Source organism: Seriola dumerili, unplaced genomic scaffold (assembly GCF_002260705.1).
Source record: "Seriola dumerili isolate Sdu_G_001 unplaced genomic scaffold, Sdu_1.0 BDQW01000533.1, whole genome shotgun sequence".
NCBI lineage: Eukaryota > Metazoa > Chordata > Actinopteri > Carangiformes > Carangidae > Seriola > Seriola dumerili.
In genome coordinates, this window is record NW_019174788.1 from 2,289,835 (window position 1) to 2,306,402 (window position 16,568).

Here is a 16,568-nt window from a genome sequence, read left to right on the forward strand (position 1 = left end):
CAGCAGCTGTGTCTCGTATTACCGACTGCGCCACGTTTTTCTTGCACACCTGCCATTAATGTTCGTCATCCATCATAACGGCTTCTCTCCTGTCCACCCTGCAGCGCTGAGGGCAGCCATGTGTCTGGTCAGAGTAACGGTCGGGACCCACAGGCGCTGGCCAAAGCTGTTCAGATTCACCACGACACCCTGAGGACCATGTACTTCGCCTGAGCAACACCAACCCTCCCCAATCATTGCCACCCTTAACACACACAAACACATAAACACACACAGACGCAACCATGCACGCCTGGCTTGCCAGTCAAGGAGTCCTCATAGGTGCAAGTCCCGCCCCCCCACACGCCTAGTCAATCCGGACCTGACACTGTGCAGAGGAAAGCAGGGAGGAGGGAGGGGAGGAGGCACCCCCACACTGGACTGAGGATGCAAACGCTGCTTTAAAAACAAACAAGAGAGAAACTCAGCACTATTATGCAATATTAAACCAGCCAACTAGTTTATTTTCACCCTCATCAGGCCCCTTAGTCATTGCCCCTCCTATCTGTTTCCTCCTGTTTGTCTCCTTTACTCGTGGCTTAGTGGGTGTTGTTCTTGTTTGTTTTTTACTTTTCCCCTCCTTTGGCACAGTCTTTCTTTATGATCCACTAATCTGCTCCTTTGCCATCTACAGTACCTCAAGTCAGTTTGAGCAGCAGCACTTTTACATTCTGTCGGTTTTACTGTAGTTTGTTGTCGATTCTCCCCAGTGTTTGAAACGAAGGAGCAGAGAAGGAAGGGTCAGACTCTGGAGTCGGTCAGTGGTGTTTGATTTCCTTTGGAATATAGTTGTTTCATTGGACCAGAGGTCCTCTGAGTTGCCACTTTTATTTTTCTCCTTTCCTCTTGTTTCCTCGTCTCCTCCGTTCTGTCACTTTTCACTAGTGTATGAAATCACCAGTTACATGTATGGAGCAACATGTTCCTTTGAGCACACTGCCACCTGTTGGCAACGAGGTATAAATGCCCCCTTAAAGTCACAACAAGTTGATGTTGTTGTCTTGTAAGGTTTCAGATCAGTTTTGATTTATCTTTAGCAGTCAGCTGTCACATTTAAGCGGGGGCAGTTTATATTGGCTGATATATCAATTGCTCAATTGCAGCCATCTATGAATTTTATTTAAAGTATAACACTGTTATTTGATTCTGGTTGTTTTTTTTCCTTCTACATTATGTGAAATATTTTATGACTAACTTTTTTTTAATCACTTAAACATGTAATCTTATGTTTTTAATCTTAGTAGTTGTCATGCATTCATTTCCCTCAGTGCTTTATCTCACATTTCCCTCTCTTGAGTTTGAGATGGTGGTTAAACAGAGATCACGTCGACGGTTTCCTCTAGTGCAATAATCAGTTGAACGAAGGGAAGAGGATTTTAGGGGACTTGTACAACCCAAAAGAACAGCTACACATTTCATTTGAAAGTAAGGGTCCTCGGTAGGAGAAAAGTTTGCCACTTGCAAGGCACTTTCATGTGTTCCTCCTCTTGCAAGATGATTGATTCAGTATGTTTTATGAGTTTGCCCTTGCTGTTGGGCAACAATGGTGCAACGGCAGTTTTGGTGATTTTTCATGTTTTTACTTGAATTGAAGGATTTTATGCGTCTCTGTGGTTTGAGAAAATTTTATCATCAATGGGCATAATTTCAGAATTCCTGATTATCAGTTTGCTAATGAGGCTGATTTTCTTAATTCCTTAAAATTACTCATTTTGGAGAACAAAGCTTTTCATTTGACAGCAGCAAAGTGGAGTCTAAAGGCCATAAAGAGGTAGTATTCAAGTGCCTGGTGGAAGTTTAAGCGTTAAATGGTCAAAAGCTGCATAACCTATTATAGGGATCCTGTTTCAGTGGGTAAAAGAATCAAAAAGCATATTCCAACCAATGGACAGCATAAGATAGTTTGAAGCAAGGAAGTTTCACCTGATGCCTCTTATTCTTCTCAACAACTGTCTACTGACTTTTCTATACATCTCATTCAAATCATCCTAAGATCAATATATTTATTATGTTTGCCTATACAGCAGTGTTAGCTGTTGGCTTTGCTTCGGAGCAGCATTCAAGCAAAGCAGGCCAAGTTGTCTTGCTTAATACTCACCAGATATGGATCCAGCTGCTACAGTGTGTTTGTACCTAATGGGCAGGGTTCATGGGCACGGAGTCGGCCTCGTAATAAACTAATTCTTTCAATAAACTCTTTCTTTCGGTAGACATCCAAGTCCAGGACTAGGTTTGATTCCTGTCCATGTAACCGGCCCAAAGCTGGGACTGGCTTCAGGGCAGAGCCGAGGAGTCGAGTGGATGACCGTCACTCGCAGCAGAAGTACAACTGCCTGTCGATTTTGAATCGTGTATCTGGATTACAGTCACCACTTAGCTCCTCTGTGCCGCTGATGACCTGAAGCTCGTCGGGGGGGGAGGGGGGTGTTTTTAAAAGTTATCTGCACTAAAAGAAGCATGTGTTTCGGGACTGAACACAGGCGTGGTGCTACTCATTCTGAATTAGAATCTGAAGCTGAACCTCTTTACGAGACTGTATATGAGCAGGTGGGTAGGGTAGAAAACAGTAAACCTCACTCACTGAAGGACAGGAGAAGGTCCCACTGCTACGGTTGGCGCGCGGGGAGCTCAGTTGTTATGGTCAGGGTTGAGAACCTGTAAATGGTACATTGACGGACGTTCCCGAGGACAGTGAGGTATAATGTAGGGTCCTACATCCGCTGTTGCATTTGACTGCCTCTCATAGGCCAGCCTTCCAGTGTGGAAGCCAGTGGGTTTGAGCCTTCATGATATCACTAGTGTCTGAAAGCCTTTTTAAAAAGCCAGATCGAAAGTATATTTGTACATTTTGAATTATGTAATGCACACCACTTATTTTTGCTAACAGAAAAAAATGTAGTCTAATTATTAATCTTAGTAATAAATGTATCATAAGTAATGGTTAAAAAGTTATAATAACAAAGTTTTATTATTGCAATAGACTGTTGACTTGTTCTTGTGTCACTGTATAACGTATAGTGTATGTGTGAACAGTGGTGGGGTTGTTAAAACTAGTGATGTGTGTTTGGACTGTCATACTGTTATTGATAGGGATGTGGACTTAAAACGCCTCTTGCTTTGATGTTTGGAAAAAAAAAGCAGCAAGATGTTGAATGCTTATTTCTCTCCTTTTCTTTCTTTTTTTTTTGGATTCTTTGTATTAAGACATTACATCCTTATTGTGACGACAAACAGTAGAATAGAAGAAGAGACAGTTGATGTATTGAGCATCTGCTCTTGAATGTTCCCTGGTTTACTTCAACTGGTGCTGACGCCTGCTCCTTATCAAGAGGGAGAGTGAAAAAGGAATGGGCAAGTGGTTTTTGAAAGTGTTGTCGATCCATTTCGATGACACGTGATCAAAGAATAACCTAACAAGGGGTAGTAGTTCTCCATTCCTTTGTGTTAAAGCCTCCAGGGGATTTACGTTGGATTGCAACCTCTGTTGCTTCCCTCAGACTCCTCTCCTTACCCGAGCCTCTTCATGCGCTCACAAATACAAAGAGTTGGCCTCCCAGTAAATCTGTGGTGTGACAAAGCCTGTAATCTTATTGTTGCTCTCTTTCCCCTTTGCTCCCAAACATTTACACCCCAGTGCCAGAGGACTACATTCCACGGCCGTACAATCCCATCCGATTCCCCTGGGAGGCGTAAAAAAGATTAGAGCTAAAGGACAATGTAGTGGGATATTGTGGGTTCTGTGATTAATTCAAGTATGTGTGTGTTTGGAAGGAATCAAAGCTGATCAGTGATAGCTTTGTCAGTATTTGGCAGGTTATGTTGGAAGTTGAACAAGTCTGAAGGTTGATGATGAGAATTAGAATCCATTTATAACTCGCTATCTCTGCTGTCTGTAATGGATGTTCAGTTTGTGTATAAACTACACTCTTGAGGGCAGTTGAACACATGTTTACATAGCAGATGTGTTTGCCTCGCTTACAACTGAAATGTCATCAGCTCTGCTTTGCAGATATTAGCTAGTAGAGAAGTGACCTAACACGAGCAAAACCATTTGGGGTCTGTGGAAGTGAACGCTTGAAGGGATACGAAGACATTTATTTATTCGGCCAATTTTTTTCTCAACAGACATCTGTGTCACATAGCAAGGGGAAAGTCTTGTTTGTCCTTCCAGTTCTATTAAAATGAGTTGTGAGATTGGATTGAAATAAAAGGGTACACTCAGCTCACAGCTTGCAGCTAGCTGTGGCCTTTAGCTCTCAATTAGGATCATTAACAATATAGACAAGTCTTTTTATGGAAGCTGGAGAGCAAACATCTTACCCACGAAGTGATAACTGTCTGGTGGAGAAAAATAACAAAATTAAGTTGAAAAGGTCAATGTGTCCTTCTTTAAATGGAAGTAAAGGTGTATTCCATTTTGAGTAATCAATCAATATCCCTGATTTTGGTTGCTCTCTGTTTGCAGTGGAAGGTAGCAATGGAGTGAGAAAAAAAGTCCACAGAAAGTGCCTTTCCTCTTGATGGTGCTGTAAATTGAAAGATGAAAATGTAAAATCAAAGAAATAGAATCTCCTTTTCAAGAACACATTGTGATGCAGGAGTGGCTGCATTTTACACACACTGACTGTACAAGTTTATTCTATAGAGATGGCAATGCAAACTTGTGTATCTAGACATTAAGCCTACATAGAAACAGAATATTATGCCAAGTATATGGTTGTGGTTGAGCTTTCGCTTCCTAGTGCATTTAGTGTCTTGGACCAATGGTGTCGTTGGTACAGTAGAATGTGGGTGGGGTGGGTGAGGGTCATAGCTGACACTAGCGTGGTGTGACACAGCCCAGCCCACGAATGACAAACATAGCACAGCACTTTAGAGACTGCCACTCTCACTTAGACACATAGCCAAGAGGTTTCGATCTCTGTCCCTCCAGTCCCCTTCTTCCTCCTGTTCAGGAGGAGGACGAGAGGATCCAGACCTCAGCGTAAACGAGGAGTCAAAGAGATGTGTGTTACCAAACGAAGCAGTTGGTCATTAAAAGTGTGCCTCATGCTCTCGTGACTTTGTTGTTGGCTCGGTTGAGTCAGCCTGCTCTCGGGTGGCGGTTGTCCCTCTGGAACAGCCACTCGACACTTTGTTACAGTTAGGGCTGGGTGTCAAAACGTGATATCAGTACCTCCCAGATTTTTTGGCATCACCATTTTAAAGCATCCCCAAGTTTAAAAAAAAAAGCAGTCCAGAACTTTTTACAATAGTAGATTTTTGCACTGAGGAATCAAGGTTTTCTTCTTGAAGGGCATTTTTTCTAAGGAAAGCAACATGAGCAGGATCTAAATCTGACTGAAAAGGCAGAAAAAAGGCATGAAAGACAGAAAATATTTTTTTCTGCTGCACAGGGAAGTATGCTTTCATCAAATGTCATTTTACAGCAGGTATAGAGATGAAATCAACAGAACCAGTGTCAGTATTGAAACTCTTCTCACGATGCCCAGCCCTAGTAACAGCCCATGGCATTCTGTCATCTTAGTGCAATGCCCTGCCATGTGTCTTGTCCCTAATGGAGGGAATGTGTGCCCAGTAGTATCCCTGTCTTGAGCCGGTAGGGTGTCGACTGAAAAACCGAGGGTGGTCTGTAGTTCTGTGGGTACCTTTTCAGTCCAGGGGGTGAAATCTTTCTATTACAAGAGATCTCAAAAAACACTGCACCTCACTTACCTTGGTATGCTGCATATGTTATACTACATGAAAGAAAACTGCAAATTGCTTTTATTATGACATATAATGCTTGAGTAATGCCTGATTGCGATATTCTTATACAGTAACTATTTTAGAGTCAAAATAAGTATAACTGTAAAAAATATTCTCTGTTTTGTCTTAACACTTATCCGATTTTGAAAAATTGTTCTTGAGCCGACTTTTATTTTGTTGTCCTATTTAAATGTGTTGTTCTTTAAATATATATATGAAATATATATATGCGGAATATTTTATGGTGTATTTATTGAGAGTGCGTTTAAGCGGCTGGAGTCTCCGCATCATATTGCAACATGGTGGGGGCGGAGCCAGGAGGATGAGGCCTTTAGCCCCTCCCCCTCCATGTTGACGCCTTATTCTCCTAGACACGCAAGCACAACAATATGGAGGGGGGTACGAGGTGGAGGAAAAGCAGGGGGTGGATTTGACTTGTCAAAAATCGTGTGTTGAGTTCTGGTTAATAATCACAAGTCAACTCCCCCTCCTCCTTTTCTTAATATTCTTTACCCTCCACTCTTCTTGGACCACCTGAGAAGGCCCAACGCCAACCCCCACATGTTGCAGCTCATCTCTGATGAAGGGAACCATTTCTGAACCACACTGACTTGAGTGTCGAATAGCTGACTTTTTTTCATCCCAAGCTGCTAACTGGTACGTTAGCCATTTAAATTCCCTGAGCCAGTAAAGGGCAGGTGGGAGAGCGTAAATTTAAAAAAAAAAAAAAAAAAAAAAATGCGGGGGAAGGAAGAAAATATGTTGGAAAGGCAGAATTCTTTTGGATTATGGTGAAAAAATTAGTGTAGGCGTTGCTTCTTTCCTCTGAAATTGTCTCCTGTCAAGTTTTTTTTTTTTTTTTTTTTTTTTTTTTTTTTTTTGTTTTTCTTGTGCCAGAACATTTTACAGCAGGAACAGGTCTCATTCCACAAGAAAAGACATGCCTCAGCCTTAAGTGCGTTCTTACTTAATCGTCAGATTTCTATGTGACTTTGCAATGCCTGTGTTGGGTGGCCTACCAAGAAAACAAGCCGACGTACTTGGTCTGCCCTGATATCCCCGACCGGCATCTTCATCACTTCCCAAGTCTCATGTAAACCACTAATATTGCTACAGAAACTAGTGAACTCTGATGTACGAACGAGTGGAAGCTTTTGACAGTTGCTCTGTCCCATTTGTACTGATGTCAGAACAAAACCAGGTCTGGGTCAAACCGTATTTGCAAACATTTTCTTGGCATTTGTTTTAACCAGATGAGCAGTGCTTACTGCCGCAGGACAATTCAGATATCAACATATAAATCCTGAAGGACATGAAAACATTTGGTAATTTGTCTTTTATACACGTGCTGTTGTAAACTTATTGGTTATTCTATTGTCATTAATTGCAAATCCAAAGAAGAGTATTCTCAGATACAGTTTGACAGGAACCTGGGGGCTCCCCATAGTGCTGGATTACAGAGACCTGTGCCTGTATAATGAACCAAGGATGAATTGTGTTGTGATGAATTGCTGTTCTTCTATTCTTTTTTTTTTTTTTTTTCTTTTTTTTCTGTTGGTCGTCCTTCACCCCATCAGAGGATCAGAGACATGGAGCTTTTGAGTGTTGTCAGTCCTGTTCCAAAGCAAATAGGCCCTTTGCCCATGAAGCCAAATAAATTTTGGTTAATAAATGTTTACTGTAATGTTTACTCCCATGGCTATCAGATTGTTTAACCTGTTTTCATCCCATTAGCATTCCAATAACGACTACGAACCAAATATTGCAAAAGAGATTAGGCTCCTGATGCCGCTTTTCCCTTGTATACACAGAATGGTTTTGAAGACAGATACTTGACAGTGGCCAAGGATTTATTTTTTGTACGCTGATTGTTCAGGGTGTCATCTTTTTTTTTTTTTTTTTTTTAATGTAGCATCACTCTTGTGTCAGTCTTATTTCAAAAGTAAAGATCTTGGGCTCTGATACCTCTGAGTGAGGCACCAGCAAACGGATGTACACGCTGAACAGTGAACCTTCACCACCAGATGATCCATGTCTCAGTCTATGTCAGCCTATGTTGCAACGGCTCTGTTGTACCAACAGCTCAATTCCTTTCAGTTTTAAATGTCTTTCTTTTGTAACTCTCTCTTACAGGATGTTGGCCTTTTAGTGTTGCTTTGCTTCAGTTTGAAGTGTATCTTTGACTAATACTTGCAATAAAATGCTTTGCTTTACCTTGGTTGGTCTTGGTGAGATAATGTTGGGGACAGTTTTTCAGGTAATGAAAATATACTCTGAATATACTCTACTATAGTAGCAGCAGAGACATGTAGGCCGGTCACAATTACAACTAAAATAAAGATATTGATTCATTTTGGCTGAGTTTTGTCAGTGTTTTATGAAATGATGGCAAATGTAATCTGAAACCTGACTGGCTCTTTGTTTTCCTTAAATTTCACATCCAGCTGAATTTACTTTGACTGGAGTTGGTCCATTTTCATCTGGATTTACTTAAATTTCAATTGATTTGTAAGCCCACACTGCAACGGCCCTGCAAGCAATGCTTTGAGCTAAATGCTAACATCTGCATGCTCACAATGATAGTGTGACATGTTGATGTTCAACAGATGTACACTCCCAAAGTCCCAAATTTATACTACACACCAATTCTTTATGGTATGTAATACAAACTCAATCATACGGTGGCCCAGACGGGTCAACACCATGCAAAAGCCACAATAGAAATGCAAAAGCCACAACAAAAATGCAAAAGCCACAACACAAATGTAAAAACCACAACACGAATGCAAAAGCCACAACATGAATACAAAGCAGCAGTGTGTCTACATTGGTTTATACAAATGGCTTCTGCATTCGACCCATCTGGGCAACCGTACAATCATCATGCTGTACAGTTTTGAGATATTAGCTGCTTAATGTGACAGTAAATGATACAGTATGTGAGGAATTGGTTGTCAAACTGCAATTCTGTAACATTATTGCTACTAAAACTTCACAAACATGAAAATGTTTTTCATAAGATAAAGATTTTTTTTTGGATCTGTTTCGCCACCACCCACAATTCATTTTAATTTTGTACATCTGCGAGTAGCTTTTCCTTTTCATTGGTGCATTGAATTGTTTCACCACATACTCAAAGCGCATACGCACACAGCATGCAAAAAGTGAAAGTGGGGGACCACATCCAGGCCAACAACCAGTGAGAGTAATCAGTAAAATGTTCCTCGGCACCTACCAACAACAAACTGACACACTCATCTCATCAGTGCTGATCCCATTAACGAGCGCAAGTGTTTTCAGGTGAGATATCTTCAGTAGAAGTGAGCAGTGAGTCTACCTGAGTCTCCACACACAGCCATGATAACACAGGTGCTTTCACTTATTTTCCCTGATTGCACCTCTTTGACTGTGTCGCTGTGTAAAAATTGTGATATGGACGTGTCTTTTTCTCCCCTGATGCCACATTGCACCTGTGAGCGCATAATAAATTGCACCTGTATTATCCTTGATGGTACATGATTTCACAGAATTCCCAACAAAGCTCAACATAGCATCAACCTGAGCAAAAGGCTTAATCAGCCACAGTAACTGAAAACACCTGTGTGAGGTTTGGAAAAACTACAAAGTTGCCTTGAAATTAATGTAGAATTGTAACATTTAAATAGCTGCTTTAGCCTGCCAAGGCCCACCCATGGGTCATGCAGTATCCCCTTGGCTTTATAAATCTGCAAGCGTGTGACACTGAGGTTACAAGTAGAATTTAGATCCTATTTTTACACCTGAAATCTAAATTCTGCTTGTAACCTCAGTGTCACACGCTTGCAGGAATTTTGAGCACCAAGTTTTACAGTTTTGTGCTTTGTATTTGTTGGAAATCTGACTTCTATCAAGCCCCAGGAAGGCAGGACTCAGCCCCTCAACTTATCAGGCCACACTTGATCCAGGCCTTGCTCAGTCTCTCCCTTTGTTTGTAGCACATGAGTTGAATGTGATATTAACTGAAATAGGTTCCTGAAATTGACTGTGCTTCAGAAGCAATATTTGATTAGGTCCATGATTTTTGATATAGTTATTGTTGCTTCTTTGTTTAGATTAAGTAAATTATTTACATTTGTTATAATTACTGCCATTCCCTTGTTTGATAGTAAAGTGCCTTGATTAGATTTATTACCACTGTTTACTGATTATATTTTCATTTTCTTCAAACCGTTAAAATCACCTATAGCAGTCAACTGCCTTCCTGGATGGAATAAACTGTTGAAAGGCTCTTCATATAAGATTTGGGGCTTTTGGGAAAACATCCGGGGCTGGATCCCTATAAGGTGCCCCCCCCCCCACTCCGCCTATGTTTCAGTGAGGTCTCCATTTAAAATGATTTATTTTGGATTAAAGTTCCCAAAACAAATGGAAGGAGTATCGTCTTATCACTCACACTCTTGTGTCACTATTGGTTTGCTGATTGACTCAAGTGAAAAACTGAATTAAACCTGTTATTTTTTGCAAAACGGTTTGTTTCTTCATTTTCAGAACATCAGAGTTTTGCAGCAAACTGGGGATGAATTAAGCTGCAGCACAATGTAATGAGAGAACAATAAACAGCAAATGATCAGTGCCTGGCAGGAACACTTCTCATCATTAAAAACATGGAGAGATGGATGCTTTGTGAGAAACCAGATGCTCTGCAGGGTGGGACTCAGCACTGATTATGTTCACATATTAACTGTCAGCAACAGCTCAGTCCCCCCTGCGCCCAGCTACACCCAACTGACAAAATGATGGTGTTAATTTCTGTACATCATTTAAATAAGGGAGAGAAACTGTTTAGTCAAGCAGACGTCCCTCTGTGGGCCTAAATGCCACAGTTTTCCCCCGCCTGAGAGTAACACACTGATCGCTCATGATGGTACAGTAGCACTGTGACCAAGCCCACCGTTAGAAGCTAAACCAGCTCTAAATCACATGTGACAGAAAATGCACTGCTGTGTAATTCAAAGCACGTTGTCTTTCTGGCCAATCAGTGAAGTCAAAACAGGTTTTCCACTAAGATTTCTAGTTGCACAAACAAGAAGCAATATCGGGCATTTGACCAGAAGTTATATGGCTGGGTTTGACTCTAACTCCAAATCTAGAGCGAAAATGTGGAAACGCCAGTTACAGTATTTACAGATTCCTTTGGTCACTTGGCAGAAGCACAACAAGCTGCAAACAAAAAACTTGCATACAATCATGAGTGACCCGTGACACATTTCATTTTACAGACTTGAGGTGTACATGCAAACCCAAGCCAAAAATAGGGCATAACACTGCAGGGCTGCAAATTTCACTTATTTATTGCACACAAAAAAATAGTGACATTTCGGGCATCCCAGCTCTTCTTCGTAATTGTTTCACTATACTCGTTATCTAAGCTTTAACAAAATATGAATTTGTCATCAATAAATGTCATTGAGTTACATATCAAGTAAAATGCCAGCAAATATTTGGTTCAGTCGGGTCAGTTTGTCTGCTCTCCCAGCCTCTTTGGCAGATTTTTGACAACTTGTTCAAACATTTTGAACAAGTTACCAACCACTGTCACCAAAGTATGAGGAAAACTAAATAAAATCACAGTCCAGCTGCTGTTTTGGGACAGGAATTGTTATTTTTTCGAGGTCATATTTCAATAATTTCTGAGGCTGCAGTTTGTTGAAGTGATCAGCAGGTGTCCCTTTAAAAGTCCGTCAGTGTTGGTGAGGATCTGTCATGTTAGTCTGAGAATCCCTCCCTTGCCACATTATACAATTTTCCAAAGTAAAATATTGATGCAACAGTAATTTAAGCAGCCAACTCTTAATCATAATTACCAATGTGGCTACATATCTGGTTCTAATTAAAATAAATACCAACTGAAAGTATGTGTCAGCTTTGATACATGTCTTAATTACCAGTTTTTACAAGGTAACTGAATGTACAAACATATCTGATGGCCACTGCCTGAACTGTATGTGTCTCTCATACAGCTGATTAGTTGGATGAAACAGAAAGGTAAAAATCTTTCCCGCTTTTGTTTGCTCTTTCTTCCCATAAAAAGGTTGCTTTGATTGAAAAGATTACTTTTCCATAACGAATATGAAACACAATCTTACACATGGCCTTTGTTGGTGTTCCTTTGCTAATTTGCTCTCCTTTTTTTTCTTTTCCTCTCTTGCTTCTTGCCCTCGTCTCCGCAGGTTTCCTTGATTGGCAAAACCCCATACAAATGTGTATGTTTATGTATATATGTTTATATCGTAGACATGCTATGTAAATATATATCCATCCAAAAGCCTGTCAATATATGTTGATATTAGACAGGGTGGGCTCCAAAAGTCTGAGTAACATAAATACTTAACATAAATGCTCGAAAGAGGTTAGACCATATTAAAATGAAGACATGTTCATATACAAATTTTACTATGGGTATTTCATATATGTTATATAACTTAGGCCTATATCTTCATTCATCCAAGCTGTGAACATATGTGATAGTAATATATCCCCTTATAGGTGACATTTATTATATACAGTATATGTTATATATTACATTTCTGTATGGTGTGTTTTTTGCCAAAAAAATTACTGAAAAATTAGCAATTGTTCACAAAATATCCTTCCTGTGGTGTTTTGTGTAAAATGTCAGTTACGCTGAATAAATGCTGTCACTGTGGACTTTGCAGCAAATAATCTGAAGATCACCTAATTTCCAGGATGTTGCTTCACAGACTAAACAGATTTGAGGTTTAAAATTCAGTAAAGAGGATTCATTGTAAGACTGGCAGTGAGACCACTTTTTCTGGGATCCAGCAGACACAGTGTGATGATTACATAAGCGTTGGATAGCCTTTATTTATTCAGGAAGTCTCACTGGGCTCAAGTTCTCTTTTGCAAGAGATATATTGAGAGCAAATCACAAGATCACAGAAGACAAGTCAGTCACACACAAAAAAATCTCTTCAGACAGGCATGCTCATTAAAATAGTATAACTTTTAAATCCCTCAGAGAAATGAGTGTCTCTGACTTCAGTTTGTTTCATCCTAGTAGTGAAGCGAAGAGTTTCCAAGTTCAGAGTTGGCATAAGTAACCTTTCCAAAGTTCTCCTAACCCATGATCCAGTGTCATGATTGTTCACTTTAAAATAAGGATAACACATATGATATAATATGTGGTTTGTCTTTGTCTTTGTCTTGCCTTTGTCTTCTTTTTACACCCATCATTGGCCTGGATTAGCACCCAGCCCTGCAGTTCCACATCTCACCAGGGGTGGGAGCAGTTCGACAAGAAAAAAGTCTGACCTGGTGAGGAAAGGATATTCACCTACAACATGTACAGGAGTGTTTGTGTGTGTTAAGTTCAATTTATCTTTATTTTAAGTCATCTCTGACTGGATATTCATAACATTTTATATGGAGAAGTGCTAGTTGTCGTTCCTTTTATTCCACTCCTAAAACAAAATGATATACTGTAAATGAGTGTATAAATAAGATGTCTTAAAAATAAAAATATGTCTAATGGTGGAGTGAAGACCGCGTGCTATTAAGTCAATTTTCTTTCAGACCGGTAGAAGGTTTGTCTCGAAACTGTGTGTTAAACCCAAATCCACAAGCGTAGAGAAAAGAAAATTGATTCAAAAATGTTTGTTTGAAAGTTGTAAATGTTAGGAAGATATTCACTCGGCTAATGATTTTCATTTATTTGTAAATTAATTGAATGTATTCACAAATATGTTTTTATTCATGGAATGTGTTTTATATTTGTAAGATATTTTTGTGAGTTTGCAAATGTATTTTTTGTATTTGTGGAAGGTGTTTTATATTTACAGATCACACATTTACTCAGATTGTTTGGTTAACATAAATAATATTGAGACAAATCTACCTCCATACCCATCCTTCTTTCTCTTCATCTGCTGAAGTTTTCACATCTCATTTCCTCATCTCTCCTTCATTCTTTTCATCCCTTTCTCTTTCACTCCTCCCTTTCTACTCTCTTCAAATCCAGACTTCCTCTTCTGTCTCTTCCTCTGTCAACTGTTCTCCACCCCTCTCCTCCTGGTTCTTCATCACATATTTTTCTCCTTTCTTCTTCTCTTAACTCCAGCTTTTCCCTCCTTTCTCACTCCCCTCATCATCTCTTCTCCTATTCCTGCTTCCTCTCCTCGTCCACAGGTTTGTCCCGACCTTTCCCTCATGGCTCGCCCAGCTCGCTGAAAGTGAAACCATCAAGTGTTTTGAGTAAAGCCCAAATGCTCCACAAGTTGTCGGGTGACCTGTATATGGCTACTTCCCCAGTACAGAACTAATAGAGCTCCACTGATTTGCTGGTCCAGTTTGAGAGACTCAGAGGAAATGACACCAGGTTGAAGTTATAAATATAAACTAGAAAATTCTGAATGTGCCTGCTGCTTGGTGCGTGTACTTCACTCCTCACATTTCAATCTGTATAAAGGACTTTCAGTTTCATTCATGTCGAATTTTTTAAGGAGTTCTAAAGGTTCTCCCACTCTAGTAATGATGTCATCTACTCTCGCTCTGAACAATACACACCCATTATAAAGTCTGAAACGGTCTAAAAATGACACAAAACTTAAACTGCAATTTTGTGGAAACCGTAATAGTTGTCATAATTGGGTTAAATTGGTATGATTTAACCCAAAAGAATCTCAAGTCTGTGACCTGTTTAACATTTCAACCAATCAATCTTCATTGATATATGACGCAGCAGTAGAGCTCCATTCTCTATGGGAATTTTTTTGCCTTTTATCGCCATTTACGTCACCATGGTTACTCGAATGGCTTAAAAAAGTCATTGCACACCATTCCCGATTGAGCTGCACACATCGATATATATATTGTCTGGGTGTTCTCAAAGCTGCAGAACTAGTTACGCGCCGAAATTTCGATACGGAAGATGAATAAGACGAATAAGTATGCAGAATAATAATATATGCCTTCAATGCTATTGCATTGCAGGCACATAATAATGTCGCTCCGCCTATGGTCTGCACACCGCTATCTACTCTGTCCCATAGATGACAAATGATATTATCATGGACGTCAACGTGCTAAAAAAGGATCCCCCAGTAGCAGAAGACCATCCCAGCACGAGACTTGGCGTTGGTTGAATAAAGTCAGCAACTATAGCATAGTTTGTGATTGACTGGTGAGATAATTAAAAATGATCTTTATTTAATCTTTATGATGTTTGGGCAAACACTCAACTTTGACAGGGCTTCTTTTATCCATTAAGTTTGGCAACACTGGCACCTGGTTAGCTTATCTTTGCACAAAGAATGCAAACAAGGGGAAACAGGAAGTCTGGCTCAGTCCAAAGGTATTGAAATCCACCTATGCAGCAGCAACTCTAAAGCACACTACTTAATTATATGTCTTTTGTTAAATTAGTACAAAAACCAAAGTGTAAAAATGTAAAAGTCACTGTTTTGTGGTGGGTTATGTGCAAAGACAGGATTTCCTATAGCCTTTATGTTAAGCTAACTATCTCATGGCTCTAGATTCATATTTATCATACAGTGAGAGTGCTATTAATCTACAAATTAAGTTTTTATACAAGAAAACTGCAACAGTAAATACTTTTTGTAGGAAATGTAACACTGACTGGACTTTCTAGTTTTCTAGCTGAATGACTATATGTTGTTAATTTAGTCACAAACATGTTGACACTGACCGTATCGGTCACCTTTACCAAGTCACAGTCGTGCACTTCCATCCACGCCGACCACTTCCCAGCTGTTTATAAATGTAGAGCATATATTCAATAATGATAATAATGATAAACATATTTGCTGTCCTAAATCTTAGCAAGAAATCAAGTAAGCAAATTTCCCCAAATCAAATGTCAACCAGCTCTCAGTCTCTGACTATAAATAGCTACTCAAGTTTTTCCTCTAATCACACCAGTCCACCCATTCTCCTTTTGTTCGCCCTCCACTGGTCTCTTATCTATAACCATGAATACGTATAGTTCTGGCAAGGAAATCCAGCTGTGATAAGAGTAACATGTCTGGAATGCACAGAGAGACATTGAATAATTGGAGGTCAACAGAGGGAAGACTGGCTGCTGATGGTTCTCATGGATGTATCATGGATCAGTGCGCTGCTCTTTACAGCTCCGCAGAGAGAGAGAGAGAGAGAGAGAGAGAGAGAGAGAGAGAGAGTACAATGCACCCCACAAACAAGAATCTGGACCTGAATCAGCTTGTGTGTGTGTGTGTGTGCGTGTGTGCGTGCCCCTGACTGCAGGGATGGTGATAAGATAATATTGAGCTGTCAGGGATCAGCAGACAGTCTTTTCTATTTTATGGACTGTGAGAATTATGATGGACCATTCTAACAGTTTGTCCTTCCTGCCAATTTATTCAGTCACTGTACACTTGTCATCCAGTGTCTGCAATGTATCTGTAATGAATTTGATTATTTACAGATAATTTCAATGAGGATTTTACAACAGAATTAATCATTAAGGGACTGCTCTTTTCATCACATAATTATTTTAAGCCATGGTAGCAGCGTGGCTAATGCCAGTGTGTTGGTCCGTCACTTTGCTCCAGACTGAAATGTCTCAACAATTACTGAATGGATTGCCATGAAATTTGGTACAGACGCTCATGGTGCCTGAAGGAGGAAGCCTAATAATTATGAAGATCCCTAGACTGTTAATGTAGTGCCACCATCAGGTCAAACTTTCAATTTGGCTGACACTCCAAGTGCACTTTAGTCTTTAGTGCTAATTAGAAAATGTTAGC

The 16,568-nt window shown here is 40.0% G+C and overlaps 1 protein-coding gene across 2 annotated transcripts in view; it reads left to right on the forward strand.

The window, feature by feature from the left end:
- LOC111235733 (protein argonaute-3) overlaps nucleotides 1-8,000 on the forward strand; it is a 39,496-nt gene extending 31,496 nt beyond the window's left edge. For both annotated transcript variants that reach the window (XM_022764248.1, XM_022764249.1), the window contains exon 19: nucleotides 105-8,000. In XM_022764248.1, the coding sequence (XP_022619969.1) occupies nucleotides 105-213 (109 nt within the window). In that variant the 3' untranslated portion in view covers nucleotides 214-8,000. The remainder of the gene's footprint in view (nucleotides 1-104) is intronic.
- The last annotated feature ends 8,568 nt before the right edge of the window (nucleotides 8,001-16,568 follow it).